This window comes from Anser cygnoides, chromosome 3, assembly GCF_040182565.1.
Source record: "Anser cygnoides isolate HZ-2024a breed goose chromosome 3, Taihu_goose_T2T_genome, whole genome shotgun sequence".
Lineage (NCBI taxonomy): Eukaryota > Metazoa > Chordata > Aves > Anseriformes > Anatidae > Anser > Anser cygnoides.
Window position 1 is genome coordinate 18,175,018 of NC_089875.1, and position 13,243 is coordinate 18,188,260.

The 13,243-nt window shown below is 40.4% G+C and overlaps 1 protein-coding gene across 8 annotated transcripts in view; it reads right to left on the reverse strand.

Moving 5' to 3' along the window:
- The window catches only part of ALK (ALK receptor tyrosine kinase), a 305,041-nt gene that overhangs the window by 53,380 nt on the left and 238,418 nt on the right, over positions 1–13,243 (reverse strand). For all 8 annotated transcript variants that reach the window (XR_010830090.1, XR_010830091.1, XR_010830089.1 and 5 more), the window contains one exon: positions 4,053–4,222. Coding sequence is in view for 5 of the 8 variants with exons in the window: in XM_066993583.1 (XP_066849684.1) it covers positions 4,053–4,222 (170 nt within the window). In the remaining 3 variants the exon portion in view is untranslated. The remainder of the gene's footprint in view (positions 1–4,052; positions 4,223–13,243) is intronic.

The window sequence follows — 13,243 nt, forward strand, 5'->3', positions numbered from 1 at the left end:
GTGCTACCAAAAGCATAACAAATTGTTTTCCTTTGGTTTGTTTCTTTGGCCCAACCCACGAAATTAGAATACAGATAAACAGTTCTTTGAAAGGTAGGACCAAGCGTATTCCAATTAAGTTAAATCTGACACAGAAACAGGACAATAGTGAACCTTCTGGACTGTAGTCCTCTCCAGTCCTCATGATCTTTGAATCCTGGGTTTTATTTCAGGATGATCAGTATTTGAGCTTAAGGACATCATCTTGGGTTTTCTGTTCAGTTCAGGTTTTCTTTTTCCTTACTTACATTTTCCTTGATCCTAACAGAAGACTGTTAGCCCCCAAAATATCTGGGGCTTATCTAAAAGGGAAATATAGAACCAAAAGTATGAAAATACATCTGTAATTATTTTGGTATAGCCTCCATGAAGACAAACTGTTTTGCTTATGTCACCTATCTTTAGGTGTTCATTTTACACAGAAATGTTAGGTTTTGGGTGTATTATGTCCTTTCCTATGTGGGCAGAAATAAAAAGCATTCTCCTTGAATGGAGTACCTCAGAAAGCTCATTTTATGTGAATTCTCTGCAGCTCCCTCCCTTCAGTAGCAACTCTGAATTCCACCTAATTTTATCCCTAGTTCATATGGACAGTTCAGGTTTCCATTATCCAGACCCAGGCAGCTGTCTTCATGCTATTATTTTGGAAAGGTTCATAATAATTATTTTTTTCTTTTTATCATAAAGACAAGGATTATTGAACAAGATTGAATATTCATCTCCCCTGTAGTCAATCTCCCATGAAGTGACACAATCACATTGTACCTGTATGTACAGATGCCATTCTATAACTTGTAATGTTTTGCCTCTGATGGAACTGATTTCTCTTTCTACCTAGCTAAAATAATTATGGCTGAACTTGCTTGAGATTGAGGTACTTACGGAAGAGAGTTTCAGGTCACTAACCCTTATTACATTCAGGTCCCCACTAACTTCCCTGTTAAAAATGATGCATTGTTAGCTCACCTCACAAATGACGTACTATTTGGGATAGAAGACATATTTAGGTGGAATGAAATTATTTGGAGAACTACAGGCATATTAACCAAACTCAGTTACAGTGACAGAATTGCCATGTAGGAAGTTACTTACTAGCCAGTAATAAAGGTTGTGTTTCAAAGGTGTTATTAAGGGCAACCATGCAGAATATATACTTGTACAAAATCTATCACAGGTACACTGCACACACCATCACCGAAACCCACTTTTTCAGATTAACAGAACAGCCATCACCAGAATAATTCTATTTCAGAAGGAGAACAGTATCAGACATAGTTAATGCTACAAAGCAGCAGGAATTTGGGGTTTTATAATCATGGCAGAGCCTTTGAGATGACAGGTCCACTGGGGCCTGATGGGACCCACCTGTCTTCATGGGGGAAACATTTCTTAGCTCATAAACTGCTGAGACCGATTGAGAGGGCTTTAAACTAAGATTAATGTGGGATGGGGGATACCATTAGGAGTACTGAGGTTAAGCCAAGGGGTGGCACTGTCTGAGGGTGGCAAGGCTAATGGGAGCACCTATGCTACTCCAGGGAGCACTGTGGGTTCAGGAGCACATGAAATGCTTGTATACCAATGCATGCGGTGTGGGGAACAAATGGGACAAACTGGAGCCTTTGGTCCTTTCCCAGAGCTATGATATCATTCGTATTTGTGAGACTTGGTGGGATGAGTCCCGTGACAGGAGTGCTGTTCAGGAGGGCTATCGGCTGTTCAGGAGGGTTATGCAGGGCAGGCGAGGTAGAGGTGTTGTACTATATGTAAGGGAGAGATTAAACTGTACAGCCCTTGCCATTAGGGATAACATGGAATCACCTGGAATGTTCTAAGAGTGTTTTTCTGCCAAAATATAATCCACCCCCCAACAGCTTTCTTAAACATTTGAGGTGTCTGTTTCTAAAGATAGAAGTGGTCTGATTTCTTGAAAATCGTCCTTCCTTGAAGGGCAATAAGCCAAACACAAAAATTATGGCTAAGCAGCTTTTGAACAAGCATGCTTTTGAGCAGCCTTAGGGCATATTATCTTGTTATTAATAACGCTTTCAATTCAGCTTCCCAATCAAATTGGATGACGCTTTAATTTTGTGTGGAACTGGTACATTAGTGTGCTTTATTCAAGAGCTTTACTTCTGTAGGATGATTTAAGATTTCTGCTCCTCCTTTAGGAATATTTGTAATACCCTGCTCCTTCCGTCTAACGCACACCCTCATAGCTACAGACATGGGAACCAATTAGAAAAAGACAAACAGCAAGCTTTCAGCAGCACCATCATGGAATTCACATCAATTAAATAATTCTAACAGTTCAATAAAACTATCTGTCATTTATCTCCAAAGATAAATGCAATAGCATAAATGCAATACTGTAGTCTCCCCAGTACCACTTCAGTGTATCACTTCCATAGAGTTCCTAAGTTGTACATCACTCTGGATTTCCTAAGAAGCAGACTTCAAGATGGTGAGAAAGATGCTTGCAGTATTTTCAAGTCTCACAGGAAGGACTGGTTTCAACTAAATCGGTCTTTATAAAAATCTTCAAAACAGTGAAATTTCTGTTAATATATAAGGATTAAAAACTTCTCAAGAGACACTAAAACTTCAAAATTGTCTTTGTTAAGTTTTAACCTCCAACAAACCCTTCTCTCAGTGAATGAACCCATCTGTCTTTCTCTGTAAGTAATGGGGAAATAAGGATGTCAAAACCTTATACATAATAGCACTGTATATCAGCCGGACCTGTGATTCCGCATGAACCACTACTAGCCTGGTTCCCAAGATCAAAGTATTCTCTGTCTGACTGTGCAACCAGAGAGAATTTAAAGAAAAGCAATAATATAAGAGTACAGAATAATTCAGGTAAAAAACATTCCCATGGCAACATTAGAAAATAAGTCACATAAATAATAATGGCAAAATATACCATTCTTCAAAGTAAACACAGCTGAAGGGAATGAAGCAACTAGGTATTTTTACAGATGGTACTTCAGCATTGACTGCACAATGCAGATATTTTTTAAATCTTTGACGCACGCATATTAATTATACATTCAGGACGAAAGCGTTGGCAGTGTCCTTGTTGTATTTGCAGCCTACATGCATCCCCAAGAGCCAGCAAGATAAAAGACATATTCATACAATGTTTGTTCAATTTTCTTATGAGGGAAACTATCCCTTAATGAAATCCATTATTTCTAGGGCGCATATTCCCCAAAAGACAAAGGACACCCGTGCTCATGACACAGAATGTAGATGCGTCTTATTGCCTAAAGACCAGGCAGCAGGAGGTGAAGTATGTTTGTGTCTTCTCTGTAAAGATCCTAGGCCAGAGTACACACAAAAAGTAAACAAGAAACAGATTATTCCTTTAAAGCTGACTTGTAAGAAACAGCTAAAACAACACTCTGTAAATAAGCATATGCTACCAGATTAAGCATATGTTACCAGATAAAACTTTTATGCTTAAAGCCAGACTACAGTCATAACTGACACCCCTTCATTAAGCTTATCCTCCTGTTACAGCTAACACAAAGGTATTCAGAAGCATCCTTGTCTTGATTTTGCAGCAGGTTCTTCTTCCCATCTCTTTCATCCTCAGATCTAAAGGTATTCGACACTGAGGCCTTTGATATCCAGAAAAAAATATGAACTATGGAGTTCACATCAACTCTAACAAATCACATAAGAGGATCAAAACAAGCTACTTAAATAATATGTGAGGACAATAAGTATTTCCAGTCGATGAAATGAAGACACATAAGTTTAAGCTCTTTGTCGTAGAACACCCAATTTCAGAACAACCACCATTCAGGAGTTTTAAAATTCTGTGCTTTGGTCTAACTACTCAGTTTCATTCCCTGGCTGTAACAGAATATACCTCCCAGGGACAAAGCAGTTCTTCTCCCTGAGGAAACTATTTTTGGGAGTGATGTTGGCCATTTTCATTGCCTACTAGCTAGTGATGAAGTGACTTATCATCGAGAAGGAGAATGATGAGGAGAGACTCATACCTATCCAGTATATCTGGGAGAGGTAAGATCAACCACTGCCATATTCCCAAACCTTTGCTGTTAGCTGAATGCCATAATGTCCTGCTCTGCTCCTTCCCTGTCTTGTTCTCAACCAGCACCAAGGATATATTTCCCAGCAAGACACCATGGATGAGCCATGACATTCGTAGCTAGAAGAAAGAGAACACAAGAGATTAAACATCACAAACATTACTCAAAAGTTAACAAAATTCCCAACTCTTCTTTAATTTCTTCGTTTTCTAATCACCAAGAAGTCAATTCTCTCTCCCTTATGTCCATGTAATCCTTTTAGAAAACTTCAGTTTCACCACTGAAGTAGAAACCTGTAATACTTAGTATATGTTATTTACTATTGGAACTAGTGGCCTTTCTTTTTGTTAAAGTTGAATCCAAAACATCCCTGGTTTTGCTTTCACATACATACTGTAATTTTACAGGGACGAGTTAATACCTCTATTATCCACACTACAGAGATTACTCTCTCCTTACATGCCTAAGAGTTTCAAGTTAAGGCAATTACACAAGTTAAGACTGATTATGTGACAAAACACCAAAACTCTGTTTCAAGAAAATTTCAACTCCAGAGAAGAGCAAGGTCTTGCACTTGTCCTGCATGTGAACTCCGCTGTGTATGGAAGTGAGGGAAGATGATTTTCAGAGTCAGGACTGATATAATGATATGACTGGATGTGTTTGCATAGAATTTTGTTGCAAATTATACATAAGCTATTGCAATTTTTAATGGGGGGCTCTCTCCTTCTCATTCCTCTAATGGAAGAGGAGGGGTCTCATGATCATGACTAAACTTTAGTAAAAAATTTATAAATCTACTCTTTGATTCTTTTTCCTCCTTGGTCATGGAATGGCCAGAGTCACTTTGTGATACAGCTAGGGAAGGGCTGAGTTCATACCCACAAGTTCACCAGAACCAACACTGGTGAAAGAGGCTGTTGACGAGGTTTTGTGGTATAGGAGGCTGATGCCCACAGACTTCAGGATATTTGCATGGATATTCTTAACTGTTAGTGCACACGTGGCCTTAATATCAGGTGACAATCAAGATTAAAGAACCTGATGGGCGTTTTATATTCCCTTCAATACCACTGGAATACCTTTCAGAACCGCTTAAGTCCTTTCCCTTGAGAAAATATATCAGGACTAATCTTTTTTTTTTTTTTTTTTTTTTAATATCTTTGGAAACAAGACAATGAACAGGCTGATGCTAGTGGACATGTGAAGTATTCAACCTATAGTAGGAAAAACAACTCCTCTTACTGACTGTCCACATGTGAAGCAGTTTTAGTACCCTAATGCCAACTCTACTGTAACACCCTATGTGAAATTTCTAATACAGATAAGTTGGGACAATTTCACTGTTCCATTTTGACAATTCACAATTTGTGAAGTAAAGCCTTTGAAGGTCCTACTACACAGCGTCTTTCAGACTTCTGTCTCCTCTGGAGACCTGCCAGACAGTGAGAGGCAACATCTACATGGTCAGAAGTGAGAAAAGAGCAAACCTTTGATAGCTATTAATGCAACACTAGAGCAAAAGCTGAAGCAACTGATGAATTGGAATTGATGCCTTTGCACACATGTCAGCTGTTTGAAGGAAAGGAGTAGTTGGCATTAGATGTGGGAGATCAGCTCACTGGCAAAGTGCAATATGCAGACTCTAATGAACTGGCTCTGAGTGAATCGTCTGTCTCTGTGTCCAAATGGGCATTCCTGGCTATGATTTCTATGGCTTCTAAGCTTAACAGCAGGGCAGTCTGGGTCTTTTCACACCTGCTGCAGTGAACCAGAGCAGATGATGAGCTGGATGCCATAGTAAAGACTTCCGAATGGGGCTGGCATTCACTCTACAGAATACGGCATCAATGATGGCAGGTGGTACCATATACACAATGAATCCTGTAAACAGTGCGTTTGGAAAAATTGAATCTGGGCTGTTGGTGGCATATCCCTAACATTATACATCAAACATCTGCCTCTGTCTTAAACTACTAGCAAAATAGAAGCTAGAAACATCACTGAGAAATTAATTAACCATTACAGGTGGACACTGGCTCAATGGTGCTTTGCTTTCTGGCTTTAGAACCCACCATAACTGATGATTAGCTGTTCATATGCAAACACTCTGACTAAGTAAATGAAACACTATAAACTGATTTGGGCAAAATTAAATGGAGAGAGAACTCACAGTTAAGACAAGCATATTGTAGCAAAACTTGGGGCACATTGCCCTGTACTGCAAATATGGTCTATAAAGATGCCTTCCTGAGAAGCCCCTTAGCCTCTGAGTTTGTGGAATATCTGAACGGACAATCAAGAGACTCAGTTCATCCAAGAAAGAACATTAATCCTCATCAGTATCAACAGGGTTTTTCAGGTTTAACAGAGAGGTCAGGAAAAACAATGAGGGTATAAGCTGCATAATTTCAAGACCATGTGAGAAATGAGCAAGACTTTCATTTTATTTTTGTATGCTCAAAAGAAGGAAAATACCAAGAACCTTCTGGGTTAGGTTTGGGCCTGCTTACACCTGTGAGTCTACTTTAGTTAGAAATATTTCGGGTCTTACCTGGCAGAAAAAGCTAAATGATTTCCTATAGCAAAAATAACCAAAGAAAAGGGAAAGAGATAAACATGTTTAGAAGAGGGCCCAGGGTAAATTATTTCTAAGACAGAGAAAAGCCGCTATCTTTCAAGGGAAAGGAGGGACAGATGTGGTGAATGGTCTGGAACACAAGTCCTGTGAGGAGCGGCTGAAGGAACTGGGGCTGTTTAGTCTGGAGAAGAGGAGGCTCAGGGGAGACCTTATTGCTCTCTGCAACTACGGGAAGGGAAGGGAAGGGAAGGGAAGGGAAGGGAAGGGAAGGGAAGGGAAGGGAAGGGAAGGGAAGGGAAGGGAAGGGAAGGGAAGGGAAGGGAAGGGAAGGGAAGGGAAGGGAAGGGAAGGGAAGGGAAGGGAAGGGAAGGGAAGGGAAGGGAAGGGAAGGGAAGGGAAGGGAAGGGAAGGGAAGGGAAGGGAAGGGAAGGGAAGGGAAGGGAAGGGAAGGGAAGGGAAGGGAAGGGAAGGGAAGGGAAGGGAAGGGAAGGGAAGCTTGGAAAAACACCTCATAAATAGGAACTGAAGCTGCAAGTTGGAATACAGTTTACATACAGTTAGACAAAGGTTAGACAAACTTTTGCCAGGTCTCAGTAAGATTTGTACATGAATATGAAGTGTGTTTGAGGCATGAAGTTTATCACATTGGCAACACTGTTTTTCTTACTAGCAAGGAGAAATGCTTGTACACAATACAAGCAGAGTCATCTATCTGAACTGCTGAATGATTTTGGCTCAAGAAAGATGACCAAAACTTCTTGCTCTTGTTTTCTTCTCAAGATTAATAACTGTGCATGATCAGTCTCTTGTAGTCTGCCGAGCCTTCTGCTTTTGCTTATAACTTAAATATGCAAGCAAAAACCTTATGTAAATGATAAAATGGTAATTAAACTGATCTGATTATGTAGTTTTAAAATATCTATGCAGGATAGACAAGCTTATAACTTTAGAAGAAGAAATTCCCATGCTATTTATTCTCATTTATTATTCATGTTTACTTTTATAAAATCAAGAACTGAATAAAAGCACCTTAATTTCTGGAAACAAACAAACAAACAAAAATGAAGACAACATGAAAAGAGAAAGAAAGAGAAAAATGTTGTAATTTTGCTTCCAAAGTACTGTGGAGTGCTCAAGCCTTCAAGAAATTTCAGATATTATAGATCATCCAATGATACAGAAGCAAGGTGTCAAAAGAAGCAAGAAACAGTTTCTGTAAGAACAGAAACAGTGACTAAGCTGCACATATATTTAAAACCAGCACTTTAAAATAAAAAGAATGATAACAACATTTTGCAAAATAAAGCACATGAAAGGCTGTGCTAGAGGCATATCTATATTGCATTTTTTCATGCTCACAAATGTTATGAGTCAATGTTATTAACATGTACCCTTCTAAGTTACATAAAACTCAAGGAACAGAGAGAAAAAGAGACACACTTTGCAGGTGCCATCATGGGGCTCAGAATGCACTCAAGGAATGATTTCTATTATTCATTTACATGCTTAAAAAATACATCACTTTTGCATGAAAAAGAAAACTGAATTATTAACCACAGAGCATGAAATCCATCTTTCATAACCTGACTGAGAGGGCAAACTTCTATTACACTCTTTTACATCAACATATTATGTTCATTTTCTAGAGAGACTATGTTTAAGTTCAAAAAGTTATTTCAGGTTAAAAAAAAGTCTGGCTCAGCTTGGTACTTTTTAACATAATATAATGGTGGCTTTCATGAAATAGCTAGTTGAAATGTCAAAATTGCATCAGAAAAACATTTCATTATTTTAAAAATGGCCAAATGCACAAAGTTCTTTTACTATCACAGGGATTCTGTGATTCTCTGATTCCCACTCAGAGGAGGGAAATGACACCATGAAGAAAATGGGAGAATAACAATATTTTTTATTGTTTAGTCTTTATAAATTCTGCCTTTAAATAAAGTCACTATTTGGATTAATTCTTTGCAGTTTATGTGCCTTCCTGTGCTCAATTACAAGTGCTATTTTTTCTGATGAACTTTTACATGTGGGATAAAAAGATTGTCAGTTTTGATTACTGTGACACAGTCTGGTTCCTTACTGTTTTTTCTGGGCTTTTTGTTGTGTCTCCCCTTTCTGGCAACTTCAGGGTAATGGAGCATCTCTTCACGGACTATGTGTACCACTTCCTGCATTCCCCCAGGATTTACTAGAACTGCCAGTTTCCCTCTTCTGTATGAACTGGGCATTAAACACAGTTATTGGGTCAACAGGCAATGGACTCTACTGAATGTGCAGCATGAAAAAGATAATGAAGACTGTCTGGTCTGCGAACAAGATAAATTCTTTGAAGCCAGGATACTCTAGCCAAGATTTAATAAAACAACAAAAAGAAAAACGAACTGAATCAAGAAGAAAGAGCAGCATCACAGACTAACAGCTCTGACCTGCCAACAGCACTGAAGAACAAAGAAATGAAAACATAAAGCTGCTCAAAAAAAAACAGGAGCAAAGTCCAATACCAAGCAATATACAAAGTGCAAGGCAATTCCAAACGTGTGGGAAAGTACAGACTGTCTTTGTTACTCTATCTCCTGCATGCATTTTTACTCTGTTCTCATCTTTTGATGCATGTAGGGCAGTACAGAATAGTCAGGCTGGATTTTTCCCTTTGTGAGTTAGAGAAGCATCATGCAGGCCATGGGAAATGCTTGAGGAGCACGGCTTACAAGCAGCCCAGCATGTTCCTGGTGACTGAGCTCAAGATGGGGAGTGCACATCATGGTATAATACAAAGATTAAGGGATGTGCCTGTCCTGTACTCAGAGGCAATACCTATGTTAAAGATCATCCAGGCTCTGGAGTCTCCAAGTGCTTGCACCACCACTGCTGTAAACAGCCATCCAGAACCTCAGCAGGGAAGGCATTCAGATCAGTCCACCCTAGTGTCTCCAGGGTGTTAGCAATCATTTTCTCAAACTGCTCAGTCTTCTCTGTTGCCAGTCTAACTATCACAGTGGGAGATTAAACAGTCGGGCTGAGAGAGAAAAATGAGCCTGAAGCATTAGCAAACTCTTTGTGGCTGGCACCCACCATGGACAGTTTTGCTTGGCTGTTTCCTTATCAGCATTGAGTCCTGGTTCTATGGATGTTTGGCCAGATGAGAGATCCCCCCTCAGCACAGTAAACACTACTGCAGCAGGGAACGTTGCTTATGCTGAGGTTGAATTAATTTCTATGTACAATTCAGGCTAAAAAGCAGGGTGTCAACATTTGCTATGGTGGATGTAATTGTCTAACATAGGTGGATACAGTACAGGCAAATTAACAGTTGAGGGAAAAGATAGTAGCTTCAGGAAACAGTGGGGCTAGTAGTGCCCCAGAGCTTCTGTGTAGCAAGGAAGGAGGGGAATCAAAATCAGCAAACTGTGGATGTCTGTTGGCCTCGTTGTTGTTCTCACACTTGCCGCATAAGGACATATGCCCAGGGCAGGTAAGCTCTATGCACCTAAGCGAGGTGAGTGAACTGTGTAGCTGGGGCAGCACATTCAACCACACCCCCAGGAGTTCAGCTGAACTGGCCATGATGATAATGGCGTAGGCATAAGATACAAGGAGGGGGAGAGATGTGAAATGACTGGCCTGAGTACAGCCTCCATCATTTGTGTATATTGGTGCAGAATGTGAATCTGAGGTGAATCTATCTGTCGTACTGAAACAAGCTCTCAGAACTAACCACTATGGTAAGTGAATTTGCAAGGACAGCAGGCAGATATTTAAAGGAGTGAGTAAACTGGATCAAATACAAGAGGGAGCAAGTTTATGGCTTGCTCTGACTGTGGAAGAATAAATGTATCTCATTTGTACACACTTGATGAGATCCCTTTACCATGTGAGTTATGAGTGAGCTTTGTCAATGGAGTTTCAGTTGCCAGAGAACCTGTCCTGGTTGTGACATGCCAGGTGGAGCTGTCAGCAGTGACACATAGAAGAAAAATAATCTTTTAGTGCCTGACCTTGAGCCGGTTCAGTCAGGAATTGATTGAGGGTGAAAAAAATACAGGACAGGATTATGGTATTTTCACAGCCTCTTTTCTGACCATAATTTCACTATACAGAAGTCGGTTGGCATCTATTGTTGGAATAAGTGCGTAGGGGGGAATATCTCCTTTCTCCTCTTGTGTTACACTGAAAGGTGGAATTAAATTATTCTGCTCACAGACAGATTGTTCCAGTAAAATAGAATTTGAAACCACAAGGGGCTCATTGAGAGGAGAAGCTTTTACACTATATGAAAATGCAAGAGACAAAACCCTTGCCAAACTCCTTTGCTCTTTATACCGACAGCTGCAATGCTGGATGTGTCTGGATGCCTTTTAAGTGCCAAGGGGAGTGACAGAGGTGGGATGGCATGTTAGCAGATGAAATACATGGCAGCTTCTCCCCTGATGGCAAGTTTAATTATTTGCACTGTTGTAAACACAAGGAAAAAATATACACATATTGGGAAATCATTCACTTTGCTTCCTGTGTCAGGTGGATTATGAAAAACACTTAACTCTTGTTGGTCAGAACAAAGTCTTAAAATGTTCAGAACCTGCATATGTCTTTGTCAACGAAGGGAGATAAAACAAAGTAGAATGTATTTCCTAAAGAAGGAGGACATGGATATATCAAGAGAGCAAAAACAGTTGTGCTTAACTGTATGAAATGAGATACACAACAGAAGTGAACCAAACCAAACTTTAAGCCAAAGAAATACTCTCTCCTTCTATGTATTTTCATTCCAGAGGACTTTCTAATGTATCCATTTTTGTCCTCTCTGCATTTTAAGATCAGTGGAACAGGGAGGGTCTGATCCTTTTGTCTGTTTAGTACTTGACCAACAAACAAAAAACTACCTTGTTAGGATCAATTTTCCCAAACAACCCTGCTCCAGGATCCAGAAGCTTCTGTGATATGTCAGAGTGAGCATTCAAGGTGAAATGCTCTAAGTCACTAGCTGTGACTCAAAATCAAGTTGGAAGGGGGGACACAGCCAGGACAGCTGACCCAGACTGACCAAAGGGACATTCCATCCCTTATGGTGTCATGCTCAGCAATAAAAGCTGGGGTAAAGGAGGAGGAAGGTGGGGTGGGTGTTTGGAGTGATGGAGTTGGTCTTCTCAAGAAACCGTTATGCATGATGCCCTGCCTCCCTGGAAGTGGCTGAACACCTGCCTGCTGATGGGAAGCCGTGGATCAATTCCTTGTTCTGCTTTGCTTGTGTGTGTGGCCTTTACTTTACCTAATAAACTATCTCAGCCCACGAGTTCTCACACTTTTATCTTTCTGATTCTCTCCTCATCCCACCCGGGGAGAGTGAGTGAGTGAACAGCTCTGTGCTGCTTAGCTGCCTGCCAGCGCTAAACCACAACAGCAGGGTTATCTGGCAAGCCTTGATATACTTGTTTAAGTTGATGTCTAATGACTGTAAATAATTCTTCTTCTTGACTAAGAACCTGTTTCCATTCTATATGAATTAATCTCTGCAGCTACTAACTTGAGCACTCCTAAGAATAAGGCTTATGTAAGGACTGGGAGGTCTGAGGTGCAAGCTTCTTGAAGACCTGCCAGCTTGAATCCCAGCTTGAATGCATTGTATTTTCTGAGTGGCTCTGGGGTAGTCCTGAAGCCAATTCTTTCTTGGATCTTGCAAATGCAATGTTTGTTCACGTGGTAAGCTTCTTCCTCTTTGCATTAATACAATGCTGGCTGCCCTACCCTTAGCACATACACCTAATTATGAAGATTGCTAATACATCATCTGAGATCATACAATCAGGACAACACATGCCAAGCTTTTCAGAGAACATTTTGTAGAATTTCAAGCAGATAACCACATCTTTTCCTTGCACCTAGTGGTATTAATTAAGTATATTTCATAGATAAACCATTTGTGAAAATGTCTGCTGGTCTATAGATCAGTGCCTATATTTGAAAATGAAAGGGAAACAAGCTGCTGGTATGTAAGGAATTCAGATAGCTATTGTTTCACATTAGTAGAGTAAATTTAGTGAAGCTTTAGGCCACAGCATGAGCTCTACAACACCTGAACCGGGTATGTAATGGTGATTGAGCAACAGTGAGAGGCATTGTGGGGGGGCCTGGGTGACACCGATGGGGAAGTGGGGGATGTGCTGACCAAGGATGGCACCAGATCAGAGCCCGCCCCGATAATAGAAGCCACCCTGCCTTGAGAGATAACAGAAGCCATCCAGTCCTGGGAGATAACAGAAGCCATGCTGCCCTGCAACAAAGAACCACCAATCTGAAGGAACACAACGTATATGCGTTATGAAGAACTGACTGGACTATAGGGGCTGAAACAGAGATTCTACAGGTATAAGAACCCAGGGAAAATTTTGAGCAGGGTTCCTCCTTGGAGGCACCCAGCTTGAGCTGATATATGGGTACCATTAAATTCTTGCTGCTTTAACTAAATGTCCACTCTTTGAATGAGTTCTGGGTGCCTGGGGAGACCCATTCTGCTAGGGGAAACAATGGAATCCCCTAACAGAAAACCAGAGTTAGA